A 17608-nucleotide genomic window follows, 5' to 3' on the forward strand; every position below is an offset into this window, starting at 1 on the left:
TTTTTAATTCCATTCTGGAGAGGCTTATGGGACTCAGACTCTAGAGTATGAAAATCCTGGAGGACACATTTTGGGCAAAGCAGGAAGCCTGTAAGTGTGCCTGGTGAACTCATCATAAACAGGAACAGAGAGACACATGTTGAGAAAGACATGCCCAGGAACACTGGGCAGGAATGGCCAAATGCTCTCTGGGCATTGTTTTCCCTCCAGCCATTCTGTCTTCATAGACATGACTCAGAGGTTGGCATTCAGTGCAAGCTTTTGTTTAGTTGCCCCTGCTTCCAGCAGGCTCCAAAGTCAATAGGCCATGGACTCCCCACCAGAGTCAGGTAAGAAAAAGGGTTGAAAGGCAGCAACATCAACAGGAAATAAAACATTTTTATTGAATATCTGTGTAATATGGTAAGTCATTTTTAACAACAATCAGAAAACTCCTGTGGAATTCACTACACGAAATGAAACAAAATTTCAACTACCTCATCAAAAATGAAGGTAAAATACAGCTAAGGAGTTGACTCGCGGGCCACGAGCCATATGGCAGAAGAAAACACCCCAACATTTCTACAAGATACAGAGAATACCCACACAGAGAAGCACTCAAGCAGGCAGTAAATATACACAAAGGCAACTAGGATCTTTCTAGAGCATCAGATTCTAATACTTTACACAGCTTTGTCAGAAAGGTACATGTGGCTTATTGGAAGATGAATCTTGGTCTTAAAGCAGGTTCGGTCACTGACTTGTGACAGGTGGCGTAGTACCAACTAATTCTATCGTGACAATATCCCATGTCTGGCAGTGTTGCAAGAGAATGCATTAATCGTGCTTTAATGCAAGAAATGATGTGTATTCGGCAGCTCGAACCTGCTTGTTTCAAAATGTTTGTTTCAACGCGAACAACTTAAAACTGAAATATGGTGAAATCAAATGTCAGTTTCTGGTATTCAAGGAATTTTTTTAAAAAGTCAATCAACTCCCTCTCTTTGGTAGGGTCTGATCTTTTAAGTTGGAAGGAGTCTCATTTGAATCTTCTGTTCAAACTGGTATTTAATCTCACATCGTGACTTGTGCATTTTCTATTATCTACCTTTTGAAAAAAGTATGGACCATCCATGGAAGAGGGAGATGTTATTCTCCCTTTGTCCTCTAGGTCTATCCCAGTTCTAAGGAGTTTGCTACGACTGGGCTGAAAGGCCAAAGGGCTTGCCTCTTCTTTGATGAGGAGAGAACAAGACAGGAATTGTAGTTTTATCAGGAAACAGCCAACCCCATGTTTGAAGCTTCCCATCAGCCCTTTTTGAATTCTCTTTGCAGTCGTAAAAGCCATGGTGCGATATCTGAAAGTCTGAACGTGAGGCTAATGCTTAGTTTTCCTTCATTTTGTTTTGGTATTTTTGGAGACAAAACTTTCACTTCAGAGCATCACTACTCTCTGTGGCCTGCGAGTGAAAAGGGTCACAGAGGTGAGTGGGAGAAAAGGCTACATGCAGTGTGAGATCACGGGCTGCCTTTCGGCAAAGCGGTGGTCTAACATAGTGGGGAAAAATATGGAATATTGCACAGTGCTTGACGAAATGCTGTGTGTTCCACCCCATGCTTTGTATCTTTCTTGTCCTATGCATAGCTTTTCAGTGCTGAATTGGTCCTTTGTAATGAGAACGGTTTGTGCTACACACACCTTGGGCAGTGCAGTAGGAGGGAATGGCAGTATTGTTACAATATCACTACGGAATAGATTGAGTGCTATCCACTGAGGAAACTACATTACGTGTCTAAGCACACAGGGCAGTCACAGTGTTACACAGAGCAGTCCTTTTAGACTCTTATGGAATGACTAGTAGCTTTGTAATAGTGCCAATTACTACATAATAACACTGAAAACATTTAAAAACTCCTCCTAAATCAAGCATCTAGTATACATAAGAGGTTGCTTCAGTTTCTAGAACTTGTTCTTGGTTTTGTTTCACCTTTTTTTAAAGGACAAATTAAAACTTATTTACGTAAAAAGAGCATATAAAAAGATCACTAGCTGTCTGTTTTGGCTTAATGGAAGTGCATTCAGAACTATGGCTAATTGTTTTATTTTTTCCTCTTTTGATGGGATTACAATACTGTCTGCTTACCACAAAGTAATTTTGTGTCGTAAGCACAGATTGCTGTGTTAAAAATATTCTGCATTCCTTCTAATCTGGTTTTGTATAATAAAATATTTTGTTACAAAGTCTGATGTGCAAACCTTTTGAAGTTATAGTAGGTGTGAAATCTGGAACAGAATTCACAGGATGCACATTTTGTATAAAGGTGTTAACGGAGAGCTACTTTTTTCTTTTTAAATAGTCAGGCAGTATTTCAGAAATGCTGACTTCTTCTCCCCTCAGCTTTATTCCCACCCACCCCATCCCCAAACAAATGCACGCGTACACACACACACACACACACACACAGAACACCATCGTGTCATTACTCTATATGCAGTAACGTGAAATCATTGACCCCTGTTCAGTTGCTTCCTCGAATGTAAGAGTGAAGCATGACTTGAGCTCTGTAGATACGTACAGACAGATGCTGTTCTGGTTTGTGGCTCTACTTCCTGGAGGTCAGGCTGGATGCTGCTCAGATCATGCTAATTTGCCTGTGAAGAAATTCTACAAAATTGGATTCATCCACCAAATATGTGGTGTCAGCGTATCTTGGTGCTCATATGATTCAACAGAAAGCTCAGGTTTAAGTTGTCCTTTAAGATGTCAGTTTCACTGTACTAGTGCCTTACAAGTTGATATTTTTGCTGGAATGCAGACAATACTATATTTACCATATAATATATTATCAGCTCTCCTATGTCTCAGTCAATTTACATAGTTTAAAATAGAACATCTTATTAAAAACATCTAGATATACACAGATTAGGAAACGCTTACAACATACAAATACACAAACTAGAAATAAATCTTTAGCATACTGGTATATACAACGGTGTGATACAATAAATAATTTCAGTCATGCTCTATCTACACATCATATTGCTTAAAAGAAGAGTAGATTTGGAGAGCAGTGGTATGACGAAGGGCTTAGGGGCTCTCTACGTTTAAATCTGTGCAAATTAAAACAGGATTTGAAGTACCACTGAATTGTGTTAGGAATGCATGGCTGGAAAAATGAAAGGACCCATATTACTGAGGTATTTACAGATACTGGCTAAAGAGCACTACGTGGGCAAATGCAGAAAGGCTTCTTCTTCCCTTTACTTCTTGACGGCCAGCATGGCGTCAACTTCCTCCTCTACCTGTAGGGTGTGCCATTGGGCAATGGGTCGCCTGGGGTTGGCCAGCATATCTGACCAATGTCGCAGCTCCGCCCCGGTGCTATTGTAGCCCACAAAGACTTTGCCGATGGCATCGTTCTTGCCAATCTTGTCATAGTCCAAAACAGTTACCACCACTTGCACTTTCTGAAAGAGGACACAAAATAAACATTAATCATCCGGCTCTAGAGATAAAGCCCTACTACCAAGCTTCCTTGCGATCAAAGCAGTTGGAAATAAGAAGACCCAATCTCCAAACACCAGGACAAGGAGGAAAATGACCTGAACATGAAAACCCGAGTCCAGTCCCTGCCATTATTACATCATCGTCATCTCCTTCGGCATCTTCAAAATACTCAGTAAATGTTAATTTTGGCACAATTCTAAGTCTTTCATGTGAACTACTCAGTTACAATAGATCCTGTTAACATTGACATGATAGAAGATGCTGAAGCTCAGAGAAGTTAAATCACGTGCCTGAAGTCATGTAAGAAATGAGTGGTTTGGTTTCGGGAGTCCATGTTATAAAATACCATGCCCGGCTGCCCATGTCAACTTGTATTCATTTTTTTTTTTTAAGTCTTTATTGAATTTGTTACAGTATTCCTTCTGTTTTGGTTTTTTTTGGCCGCAAGGCATGTGGGATTGTAGCTCCCCGACCAGGGATCGAACCCGCACCTCCTGCATTGGAAGGCAAAGTCTTAACCACTGGACCACCAGGGAAGTCCCCTGTATTCACCTTTAAATCCAGTTGTTTCCATTGTTTCATCAGCAAAATTTCTGGCATTAGTACTCAGATCATTTTTGGTTTTTTGGTTACAATTTTCAAGGCAACCATGTACTGCAATCCTATTTCAGGTGGGAAGAGCTAGCATAGTTTTACATAAAACTAATATAGAATTTCAGCTAATCACATGATTATTGTGAGTTTAAAGTGTGACAACAGAGTGAAAGTCTTAAAAAAGTAGTAATTAACTAAAGATAATTTTTCTCATTCATATATTCTCTCAATAAGCATTTATTAAGTAACTGTGTATCCAGCATTGACATCAACTGGAATAACCCTTTAGGCCACACAAGATTTACTCCAGTGATTCCATTAGGTTGTGAGGGTTTATTTAATGCCTTACTATTTTTAACTGGTGAAAGCAAACCCATACCATTTTGACACGAAAGAAACACTTTTTAAAAGTATGTTTTAGTTCTTCCTAAGTAATGAATTGGCTTAGTCAAAATAGGCAATGGCTCCAATCTAGAAACCAAGGGAAAAGATAAAGGGAAAATTTAGAATAAAGTAGAATGTGTAGCATTTGGTGGCCAGAGGCAAAAGAAGCAGAAAACGTAATGATGGAAGCCAGGGCCAGATGAAGATCCTGCTCAGTTGTGGCCCTTTACTGGGCTTTGTACTCTGAGGACTGCATTATTGGACGAATGTGCTGAGAGAGGTCACCAACATACAGCTTCAGATCAGAGAAAATGATCACTTCTGAAAGTGGAATTTAGAATGTCAAATGCAACACATGGGCAGTAAAGGAAACAAATTTCCATCTTCCCTTGTGCAGCCTTGGATTGATTCCATTATCAAGGGAATTACCTATTCACTGGATGGCATTCGAAGCCAAGAACAGAATCACCTTGGTTCTGAGCACCTTTCCCAAGCGAATTCATCTGGATGCAGTCATATTGCAAGGAATGAGGGACAGGGACAGTAGGCTCGTCACGCACAAAAGTAACAAGGATTTTGGAGGTTGGAGTGAATAGTTAGAGTGAATTTTGATTCTTTCACCTAGGAATGTATTGATTAGTAGCAATCAAGACAAAATATCCTTATAAGGGCCTTGGGTTAATTTTTTCAGCTGCATATGTAGTCTATACATTTTTTGGTGGGGGGTGGTTTGCAACCTTTTCATATGCTTTTGGAAATCAGCATATTTTGCTTCTCTCAATGTATTTCATATGGATAGAGACATAGAAATACAGACAATCGTATAACCTCAGGGTAAATAAAACCTAAGCCCCCCCGCAAAAAAACCTAAGCCCCTATTATAGCATGTTAAATGCTCAATTATTTTCTCTAGGGAAATGCAAAGACTAGGATAGCAGCCTATTGGGGAAAAGAAGAAAGAAAAGAACAAATTGACTTTACGAGCGGTGAAGAAGGGATGCAGTCAAAGGCATACTCATTATTTCCATGCCTCATGGACTCTGTATTGGGCTGAGGTTCTCTCTGTCCTGACAAAATGTTATCTTCTCTGAAAGGCTGCCCCAGAAACCCAGCATACATCTTGTTTTTAATGTGCTTCATTTTCAATATATTTGCATTTGCTGGAATTTATAGTTGAAAAGGGACATGTATTTTTTTTTTAAAGGTATAGAATTGTAGCTCAAAGGAGAAGATATACAATAGGATTTTTCATCTCAATGTCCTGCCTCATATTGTTTTGTGGAATTAAAACACAAAATGCCAGGAGGTGTTAGTTTCCATAGGAATAATGTCTCAGAACTCAAAAAAGAGTTCACTGAATAAATATTGCAAAATAAATTGTTGGAGAAATTGGATGTCTTAAGTTGTCAGTGGGTCCAAAGCAGTGAGCTCACTGGTTCAGGCTAGTAAACAAGTGACTGGGGACAGGGAATCAGTGTCTTCTGCAATGTCATTTACTTATATAACAGCTATTGAAAGTAAATAAGTATGTACAATCGGCTGCCATGTGAAAATGTATATAAGAAAGGTTATATAAAAACCATGAACTAATGTGAGGATGGCAGGATTACTGATGATTTTAAAAACTGCCTTATATTATACAGTAGCTACTAGCCACATGTAGCTGTTTAAATTTAAATAAATTAAAATTAAAGTTCCTTGTTTATATTAGTGGCTGAGGTGCTCATGACCTACCTATGGCTGGTGGCTGCCCTATTGGACAATACCGATGAATTTCCATCCTTGCAGAGTTCTATTGGAAAGTGCTGATTTACATATTGTTTTAATCTTATTGTTAGATCCATTTTCTAATACATAAAATGTTAATTTGAATAAAAGACAACAATAGCATTGTGAGTAAGAATGATGGGAACCATTTACTGAGCGTTTGTATGTGCTTAGCACCGTTCCAAATGCTTTTACATGCATGGTCTCACTTTGACATGGATTCTGTTATTATTCCTATTTTATATATGAGACAATTCTAAGCCTCAGTTCCCTTATATGTATATAAAATTGGGGTAATAATGGTACCTTGCTTATAAGGTTATTGTAAGGATTCAATGAGATTTTGCAGGTAAAGTGCTTACCTTGGGCCTAGGTACGAAATAAATATACAATAAATGCAGCTATTATATTAGCTTTCTTCATGGAATAAAGGTGTGATTCATTCCTAAGGTACTGTATTTTAAGACTAGGTTAAAAATAAAAATATGCAAATGAAGAATATTTGCTGCATTTTGTTATTCTGGACCATTAGAAGGTTCCATGCTGTAGTTTTGATGCCTACCCTTCATCTCTCCTTCAAGTTATGAGCAAACTTCTATAGGACTGAAAAGATAGACCCACATCAATTTTTTTATAAAGTGTAAAAATAGTGTTGCTTTAAGAAATTTGACTCTCTGATACCCATTAAAGATTAGCAAGAATAGGGCTTCCCTGGTAGCGCAGTGGTTGGGAATCTGCCTGCCAATGGAAATCCGCCTGCCAATGCAGGGGACACGGTTTCGAGCCCTGGTTTGGGAAGTTCCCACATGCCGCGGGGCAACTAAGTCTGCGAGCCACAACTACTGAAGCCCGTGCTCCGCAAAAAGAGAAGCCACTGCAATGAGAAGCCCGAGCACTGCAAGGAAGAGTAGCCCCCGCTCTCGGCAACTGGAGAAAGCCCACGCACAGCAACGAAGACCCAACACAGCCGTAAATAAATAAGTAAATATTTTAAAAAAGAAGAAAGATTAGCAAGAATAGCCTATAATTAATGGATGCGAACTTTGGATCCAAGAGCCTAACTATGAATATGACGTAAGAAAACCTAAAAATATTTAAGAATGACTAAATAATAAGATCATATGCTATCACTGTGTCTACATGTAGCATCCTATTTTGAACATGTTAACCACAAGGTCTTTTAATAGGATAATTCCTATCATAACAAATATTATCTAGCAAATTAAGGTTCTGTCTTTACAAAAATAACCATCCATTCCAACTCAGAAACAGGAAGCTGAATTTAAACAATGAAAAATACAACTTAGCCTAATTTTTCTACTGTTAATTATTTTTTAATAGTGAAAGATTAAAGATGCTGCATATTTAGCATCAACCAAAATATTTCCTTTATCACTACATTTTTTTTTTTTTTTTGCTACAAAGAGGTGATAATGAGAATTACATATTGTGGCCTGGGAGTGAAGAGTGAAAGCTTATTTTCTCTCGACCTTTTAACCTTTGTGGATGTACTTTTTGAATTAGGAGAGCGGTTCTGTCGATGTCCTTTTTCCTACTTTATTTCTGCTCAACAGAATGACAGCTGTTTTTGGCTGATGAATCAGCACATACTGTGCTGTATATTTTATCATTTCCCTCTTGATGTACTTTGAGCATTAAATGTGCATGGAATGAGAATAGCAGTTCTAATGGAGGCATATGCACTGATAATTCACAAGATCTGTGTGTTTAATTTATGTGATCTGAAGAAATGAAATTGAATGGGAAGAAAAAATACGTTTGACATTACCTGGATTTGCTCGAAGGGTACTTCAAAGCTGAATGACTCATTGTAGTAGGGGTTAAGGGTGTTCTTTTTAATCGTTGTCTTTTTCTTCTTCAGCCTCTTGCCATTCTGCATCAAATGAATCTTCACATAAGGGTCTGAAAAACAGAAACAAAACCTTTAGGAAATCAGAGACACATATTTTTATATTATAACTTAGCTTATAAAAAGTCCAAGTATTCCTGACAGGAAAATAATTGTGTAGCATGTAGTTAGTATTTTTTTTTAAATTTCAAGCGTTTTTTTATTGAAAGATTTTATGTAACCTATGGGCCATGTTTTTTTGCCATGATATCTCAATATTTATGGTTGGATTTATGAAATGAGAGGATTGGTGTGCTGGTAAACCAGCTTTTTGGGAAAAAAAAGTCTTGACCTGTAGCATTTGCTAATGTCCATGGTATAAATACTCTCAGCATGGCTGATTTCAAGCTAACAGTTTAACAATTGGCTCACTAAATTCCTGAAAATTTAACAATTGGCTCTTGTGATCTGGCAAAGAACTGGCTTCAGGATACCACTGCATGGGAATTAAAACTCTTGACAGAGAGAGGACAAAGGAGGCATTTCATTCTTTCATTTATTCATTTGCTCAAACAATATTAGTTAAGCCCTAGGAGTATAGCCGTGAACAAATCAGACCATCCCTGTTTTCAGGATGGAACTTCAGACTTGTGGGGGAAATAGACAATAAGCTTGTAAAGAAAAGAAATACATATGAAATTCTAAGTTGAGAAGAGTGCTCTGGAAGGAAAGGGCAGAGAGATGTATGATAGAGACACCCAGAGGTATGGTGAGTCTAAGGGAAGAATGGAATTCTTATACTTAGATCACTCAGGTAAGGCCTTTCTGCAGAGGTAACATTTAAAGTAAGATGTGCATATTGAAGGGTGACAAGAGGCCACATGTCTGAGTGTGTGTGTGTGTGTGTGTGTGAATGTGTGTGTGCATGTGTGTGTGTGTGTGTGTGTGTGTGTATGAGACAGAGAGAAAGAGAGATAACCAGGATCTGTGCCAGAACATTTCTAGGTAGAGAAGAGCTTCAAGGATTCAGGGAAAAGAGAATAAGCTGGTAGCACACACAGAGGTAATGAGAAAAGGAGCAGAAAGATTCCCTTAGCAGTTTCCTCAAAGCCTCATTAGGTAAAGTAATAAGTAAGTCACTGGAGGGGAAAGACGATTCTCATTACTAACAGATCAATGACCTCCCTTCAGGTTATTAAGAACCAGTACCCAGGTTTGATAGTAAAATCTACTGTTTTCTTCAACATTTTTCCATCGGATATGTAATACATGTTTATTATAGAAAAAATATCAGGAAGCAATGATAAACAAAAAGAGGAAGAAATTTAAAATCATCCATGATTTTACTCCCCTAAAATAACCACTGCCAAGCCTTCCAAAATTACTTTCCTTTCTTTCAGAATGTGTAGAGCTGGGAGAAACTTTACAGATAATCTAGTTTAATGCCCACATATTGTACTTTTAGAAGATAAAACTGCAGACCAGCAAAGGCGGTTTTTATCTCCCTCTTCCTATCCCCTAGTAGAACATAACTCCTGAAGGACAGAAACTTTGTCTGTCATATTCACTAACTGAATTTACTAAACAGTACCTGGCAGTACACAATTTTTGTTGACTGAATCAGAGGAACTTGTTTAGGGCTGGCCTCATAATCTGGGTCTCCTTATTCTTAGTCCTGTCTTCTTCCCACTGCCCCAAAGCCCACATTACTTGAATATGTGTTGTTTGGGGTTTTTGTTTTTAATGTTACATCCAGTCAAGGGGCTCGTAATGAAGATTTTCATCAAAATGAAGAATATCTTTAAAAGCCAGACCAAGTGATGAGAAACCAAGCCTATCAACTACATAGTTGATCAGTTAAAAAAATGCACTGTAAATAATTGCAAATGAAGGGGAAAAAAGGCCCTTTTTACTGATAATCCATCTTGCTGTTCACAGGCAACTCTGATTTTTGGTTCAGAGACCTTGTCTGCTTATGAAGCTCTCTGGGTCCTCCATCCCTGCCCCTTGCACTTTTACAAAGATGGTCAAGTCTCCAGTTGCTCCTTGGCACTGACAAATACCCAAATACTAAATACTCACAAATCAATGTTTATGGCTCCTGTGTTCATGTGTTGAAACTTCATCAACTTAACTAAGGCACAGGGTTTTGCAAGAGAAGCACGGTGACTGTTTATTCATTTAACACAGTATATGACAAGAAATTTCCTTGTGCATCTGCCATGTGAGCAAGCAAATTAAAAACCCAACAAGATAATTTCAGATTTCAACATGAACTCTGATGTGATGTGATCAATGCCTGGGGGAGAACAAGGTAATTTAGAAAAACTGATCAACAAGGTTCTCACTGAGGAGGCCAGGTTTGAGCTAAAAACCGAATTACAGGAAGGAGTGAGTCATTGGTAGATGTGGTGGAAGCTTGAACCAGTCAGAAGGAGCAGCACATGCAAAGCCCTAAGGTGCTTGTCCTTCTGTGTGTCTATGGAACAAGAAGGCAAGGTGGGGAGAGGTAGGCAGTGAGGTCAGAGAGGTAACACTGCTGGCCTCCCACTTTCAAAAGCAGAATCTGCCACTTCTGACCATGATTCGGAGATATTCTATAATTTCATGATACTTACAAGAGGGGACAGGGGGCTGGAAAAGGAGCAGGTATGGGGCTGCTATGAATGGGCAGAGTTAGTCTTTGCTTTTGCAGATCCATCCTGATACAGGTACCAAAGCAAAATTGGTCTTAATTCCCGTCTTAATCATAACCAAGACTGACAGTAACTTAGAGCTTATTCTTTCCTTTTCCTCCCCATATTTATTGAGATGTAATTGACATGTAACATTGTGTAAATTTAAGATGTACAGTGTGATGATTTGATATACATATATATGTGAAGTAATGACCACCACAAGGTTAGTTAACACATTGATCACCTCACATAATTATAGTATTTTTGTGTGTACAGTGAGAACATTTAAGCTCTACTCTCTTAGCAACTTTCAAGTATACAACACAGCATTGTCACCATGCTGTACATTAGATCCCCAGAGCTTATTCATCTTATAACTAGAAGTTTGTGTCCCTTGATCAATGTCTCCTCATTTCCCTCACTCCTCAGCCCCTGGCAACCACTATTCTACGCTCTTTTTCTATGAGTTTGGATAGATTCTACGTCCACATATAAGAGAGATAATGCAGTATTTGTCTTTCTCTGTCTGACTTATTTCACTTAGTATAACACCCTCAAGGTCCATCCATGATGTCAAAAATGGCAGATTTCCTTCTTTTTTGGTGGCTGAATAATAATCTATTTTATATATACCACACTTCCATTATCCATTTATCTGTTGATGAACACTTAGGTTGTTTCCATGTCTTGCCAATTGTGAATAATGCTGCAACGGACACATGGGAATGCAGATATCTTTTTGAGATAGTGATTTCATTTACTTCTGATGCATACCCAGGAGTGGAACTGCTGGATTATATGGTATCTCTACTTTTAATTTTTTTGAGGAACCTCCATACTGTTTTCCATACTGGCTGCACCAATTTATGTTCCCACCAACAGTGCACGAGGGTACCCTGTTCTCCACATCTTGCAAGCACTTGTTATCTCTTGTCTTGTTGATAATAGCCATTCTAGTAGGTTTGAGGTGATATCTCATTATGGCTTTGATTTGTATTTCCCTGATTATTAGTGATATTGGAACATCTTTTCATGTACCTGTTGGCCATTTATGTATCTTCTCTGAAAAAATATCATTCATAACTTCTGCCCATTTTTAATGGATTTTTAAATTTTTATTTTTTGCTGTTGAGATATATGAGTTTCTTATATATTTTGGATATTAACCCCTTATCCAATATATGGTTTGCAAATATTTTCTCCCACTCCACAGGTTGTCAGGTGTCTTACTCTTTTTCAACTTTTGTGCCTGGATAAGTCTTGACTGTCTAAGCCTGATAGGTTATGTACCCAAGGTAGTCACATCTGAGCATCTTCTTGGTTCAGCCATCCAGAGTCTTACACTGTGTCTCCATTTTCTCCAGTCTTCTCCATTTTCATCTACTCTTTGACTGGCTTGATTTCCTAAGTGTCCTCTGGTTGAGTCTTGCGCTGAATTCTGGTCCCTTTGGAGATGGCCCTAATCCCTTGATTAGTTCATTAGTAACTTCTTTGGGGATCTAGACCTGGCTCCTGTCTCCCTAACTATGGCTGAGTCTTCTAAATGGAAACATACCCACCTAACTATGAGATACCCATCATGCTTTAAGTACACACATGTTTTTTATAGTAAGGATCGCCTCTCCTGCAGAGTAAGACCCTGTATAATTAAATTTGTTCTGTTTTAGGGGCTGTTCCGCAAAGCAAATCCTTGTCAATTCAGAGTTTCTTAGTGGCTTAGAAATCCTGATCATTGCATAATAAGACATAATTTTATGGAAATGATAAATAGGCTGTAATGAGACTCCCTAATGTTGTTGCTTTTCCTGAGTACAACTGCTGGACACCATGCATGGCATTCAAACATCTGTTAGGTTTTTGTAAACATGTAAATAGCATGGGGAAATATGCAAGCTACAAAGTTGGGCTACTGTCCTCAGGGACTCCGTACCTCTTTGGCTGCACTGCTTTATTCTGTCCCCAAAACAAGCACTCATGGAACCTTTCATCATCTAAATACTGACAACCCTTCTTCAACACCATTTAGATAATCCCTGTTGCCACTGAAACAGGTGCAAGACTTGGGACAGTTTGCTTCTTTTATTTGTTTAATTTATCTTAAAAAAGGTTAGCGTCTTTTTGTTTTTCAAACTGTGGTAGAAAGGAAGGGCTCTTTTCCGATGTCCATCTAGTCTCTAATAGTATATGAGTGTAACTTTTCAATTCTGGAAAATGATGGACTGGCACCAGAAAGAAGGTTCTTTATTCCCAATAATAAGCTACAGGTACAAAGAGTGCAGATTCATTGCCTCATTTTGGATGATTTTTAGGTCTATCATTTGGTTTTGTTGTCACTGTGGCACTGCTACCTTCACTCACCATTTGTCGGCTCTCTTTTTGTCTGAAGTCAGCCTAACTGAACTTCATCTCCTTTCTGTCATAATAGCTGTTATGACTTGGTGGTATTTTAGGACACTGTAATGAAGTCACCCTCAAATTTTATATGCTGACAAGCCTCTTTAATAGACAACATTTTTTTTTTGTCCCTAACGTTCACAATTATGGGAGGCAGAAAAACAGCTCTCTCAAAAGATGTCCACATCTTAACCCTCGGAATTTGTGAATATGTTACCTTATATAGCAAAAGGGACTTCGCAAATGTAATTAAGGTTAAGGATCTTGAGATGAGGGGATAACCTAAGAGGGCAAAATCTAATCACATGGGTCCTTAAAAACAGAGAACCTTTCCTGACTGTGGTCAGAAAGAGATGTGACAATAGAAGAAGGGTAAGAGACAAGCTACACTACTGGCTTTTAAGATGGCTACACTGCCACAGAATGCAGTTGGCCTCTAAAAGTTGGAAAAGGCAATGGATTCTCGCCTGGATCCTCCAGGAAGGAACGCGACCCTTCCGACACCTTGATTTTAGCCCAGTGACACCTGTGTAAGACTTCTATAGAATTATAAGATAATAAACATGTATTGTTTTAAAAATTAAGTTGTTGATTGTTTAGCATGGCAGCAGCAAAAAACTAATACAACAACCAAAGCTGAAGAGATGATTCTATTTATCTAGCAAGGTTTGATGATGAAAGTCAAGTTTAAATAGGTCTAGAAAAACAATCTTTTGGGAAAAAATTGGTATTTTTTCCCAATCTTCTAAAAATTATTACATTGTTCCTCAAAACAAAATCCTTCAAAAAAGTATTTTTTAATTCAAAAAAGTTGACACAGAGCGTGCAATCAGAAGATAAGAGTTACGTACAGATGTTTCAGGATCCGTGGTAAGATTAGTCAAAATGGATGAAACCTTAGCTGAGAATAATTTTTACAGTCAGATCCATTACAAGGTTTAATATAATAATGTTCCTTTATGTTTGTAGAGTACTTTAAGATCATATACATATGTGTTAGGTATATATATATATATATATATATATATATGTAAATTATATCATCTCCTTTAATCGTTACAACAATTCCAGTGAGGGAACTGGGGCTTGGAAAGGCTAATTTTTTTTCCCAAGAACTCAAACCAAGGTCCTATGACTCTGAACCTACTGCTCTTTGTGATACGTTGAAGAAATAATTTAGTATAGTGTTTATAAGTATAGACTCTGGAGCCAGATTAACTTGAACCTCAGCTGTACTGCTAGCTGTGTGGTTTGGGCAAGTTATTTAAGCTCTGTGTGCCACAGTTCCTTCACCTTAAAGTGGTGAGAATGATAACATCTTGCTCAGAGAGTTGCGAAGATTAACTTGAGTTTCTACGGGGAAGGTGCTTCAAAATGTGCCCGGAACATATTGTTATTAATGATCAATGTTTATTATTGTGTCATGAAAGGGCTGAGATCTAAGTCAGCATCTACGTGTCAGACTCTCCCCCAACTCACGTTGCAGAACTGGTGCCCACCATTAGCAAATGGGAGGAAGTCATTCCATTGGCTGCAGGAATAAGCCAAATTGCCCCAAATGTCAGATTTACTTCTGGAAAGAAGCAAACCCATGCTAAGCAACTGGTTCATTAATGAAGAATTTCATCATGTATGGTATGAAAGAGAAGGGAAGGGTTTCTTTCATTTCTACCTGTATAAGTGGTCTTGAGGTGTGAGGTGGGAAACTAACTCAGCATCCTGTATAGTTTCCTCTTGTTCCTGAAGTCAAGACATCAGATTACACAGAGCTGAAAAGTTAATCTGGAGAGTTCTAAGTGGACTCTTATTACTGAGGCTCTAGGGTAGTGTGAGTCAAAACTATGATTTATGGAGATTTCTTTCCAGATACTGAGGCCAGCTAATGTGGATATACTTGGATATTATGTATGTAGTATCTACTTTCCTGATGCTGCTCAAAATGAGGAAACAGAAAAGGAGGCCCTCAGCTTTGAGATTTATTGTCGTTGTTGGGAATATAGTAATGCCTATCGGTTGCTGGAGGGAGGTAGTATCTATACCTCCTCCCTTTTTCTGTTAATTCCTTTCTATCGTGAAAAAAATTTATAGTCTGGTTTCTTCCTTCTGCTTCCACCTAGCCTTAGAACTCCTCCTTTCTTTTTTTCCACTCTTTCCAATCCAGAGCGAGGGATAGGAAATCATTGTGTTAAAGCTACAGTGAGATGATTTGCTAAGTCACTTTTTACACCTCACCTCCTGGGCAGTGGAGGCTAGGGAGCACTGACTTTGCCATGTGAAAGGAGTGCAGAGGATCCTAGGTTGGCAGCCAAATGAATACTTTGGTCTCAGTGGCCATATTCAGGGATGAGGATGTAGACTGCCTTTGACTGGTTAGGTGATTGCTTGGTCAACTCCAGCTTATGAGCAATTCTGAAGGTGAAAGGGCCATTTTCTGCCAGTTGGGCCGCCTCTTCTGAATATAATTCGTGGGGTGGACAGACTATGGTCTGGTGCCAATCTTTTTCTTTCATTTGGTCCCTATTCAGGCATTAATTTTGAGTGGAAGACCTCTCTCACACACACACACACACACACACACACACACACACATACACACACACATACACACATATATATATATTTTTTATTTATTTATTTTTGCGGTACGTGGGCCTCTCACTGCTGTGGCCTCTCCCGTTGCGGAGCACAGGCTCCGGACGCGCAAGTCTCAGCAGCCATGTCTCACGGGCCCAGCCGCTCCGCGGCATGCGGGATCTTCCCGGACCGGGGCACGAACCTGTGTCCCCTGCATCGGCAGGCGGACTCTCAACCACTGCGCCACCAGGGAAGCCCTCACATATATTTTTCACATTAAGTGGTAGGAGTTTTCTTTCTGAAGGATTTCTTCCCACAACCAATTCCTAGTAGTCTGATCTGGCCCTGATGCTCCAATATTTAGCTCTAGCTACCACCTACACATAGTCCTTTAGGCATTGCATCCCATCCCACTCATCTCCATCTGATCTGCCCTGGATGCACTGAATCCGCCATCCTCTTTTGGTCAGGGAGTAAGGAGAGTGATGACACATATATGCCCCTATTTTCTTGCTTTTCCAGACTTCTCCACCTTCCACCTTGCTGTACAAAGGCTTGGTTGATTTGATGGCTTTGTCTATGGAAGGGATGGAAATGGGGAGGTTGGGTATGGCAATCAAAAGAGGGTGGAGTCTTATAAGAAGAGACATAAGAGAGATGATCTTTCTCTCTGCCATGTGAAGATACAATGAGGAGAGTTGTAAACGAGGAAGAGAGCCTTCCCTAATAACCCAACCATGCTGTTACCCTGATCTCTGACTTTCAGCCTCCAGAACTGAGAGAAATAAATGTTTGTTATTTACGCCACCCAGTCTGTGGTATTCTGTTATAGCAGAGCCCTACCTGTCTATCTATCTATGTATCTCCAGACTAAGATAGCTCTCTTCCCACTAAACTCCCCCTTGGTCCCCTCTTTTTCTCTCTGACCATTACTGATACTTCTTTATTTTCTCCTCTCCCTTCATCTGCCCCAAGACTCTCAAGTGTAATCACATTTGATATTATTTTAGCACACATTTAATAGGATTTTTCTCTACACTACTTTTCTCAGACACCCTGCAGTACAACCTTATGATTTCAATATTACTGCCACCTCAGTTAAACAGCTTCTGGCCACAGAGTCTGGCACTGGAATGTAATGTTTTCACCAACACTGGTGTCCCTGGCACAGTTTCAACATGTAGAGATACATTCCCAAAAAAGGACATAGAGTAACCTTGGAGGAAGACTTTGGAACTAAGTATGAAATTCAGTAAGTTGTTTTCCTTCAATTATAGGGACACCATGTTGGGTGAGCTTTGCAGAAACGTAAGTGCAGCCCACACGCTGTACTATAAGGCCATAACTATAACTCCCTCGGCTCTTTTATCCTTGGGACAGAAACCTACTGAGCTCATTACCTCCACTGTCGGCCTGTTCTTGTGTCATGAGTCCAGCCTGATTTGGGGCCATCTTTGATTCCTCCCTTTCCACCTCCCATGAAGAGTGAGTCACCACATCCTGCCAGCTTCCCTTCACCTTGTCACACTTGTTGGTTCTCTCTAACTTGTCGCCACATCTCGAGATCAGAAATCCAATCTCTCTTGCTACCATGCCATCAACATCAAACTAGTCTTCCTATAATTGCTAAAATGACATTTGATCACACCAGCTCCCTCATTAAAAACCTTTAATGACTTGCCAACGTAAAAAATCTCCAAACTCTACCATAGCATTCACAGCCCATCCTAACTTCCTCATCTCATTTCCACAAACCCTGTGCTCCACTCCTGGTCGATACTCACTCGTCCTCACAGAGAACTGAATGCCCCGTCTTTGAACTGCCTGTCCTTTAGCCTGAGATGCTTTCTTTTCCCATTGTAAATGTGATTTAAAAGTCA

The 17608-nt window shown here is 39.3% G+C and overlaps 1 protein-coding gene across 2 annotated transcripts in view; it reads right to left on the reverse strand.

Annotated features, from left to right (window-relative positions):
* Positions 1-412: 412 nt before the first annotated feature.
* SYT1 (synaptotagmin 1) overlaps positions 413-17608 on the reverse strand; it is a 534924-nt gene continuing 517728 nt past the window's right edge. The window contains exons 9-10 of one of the 2 annotated variants that reach the window (XM_024736769.1): positions 8023-8156; positions 413-3448 (exon numbers count right to left, since the gene is read on the reverse strand). In XM_024736769.1, the coding sequence (XP_024592537.1) occupies positions 3242-3448; positions 8023-8156 (341 nt within the window). In that variant the 3' untranslated portion in view covers positions 413-3241. The remainder of the gene's footprint in view (positions 3449-8022; positions 8157-17608) is intronic. The other variant, XM_024736770.1, reaches the window with a different exon arrangement.

The sequence above is a fragment of the Neophocaena asiaeorientalis genome, unplaced genomic scaffold, assembly GCF_003031525.2.
Source record: "Neophocaena asiaeorientalis asiaeorientalis breed wild unplaced genomic scaffold, Neophocaena_asiaeorientalis_V1.1 scaffold134, whole genome shotgun sequence".
In the NCBI taxonomy this organism is placed as follows: Eukaryota; Metazoa; Chordata; class Mammalia; order Artiodactyla; family Phocoenidae; genus Neophocaena; species Neophocaena asiaeorientalis.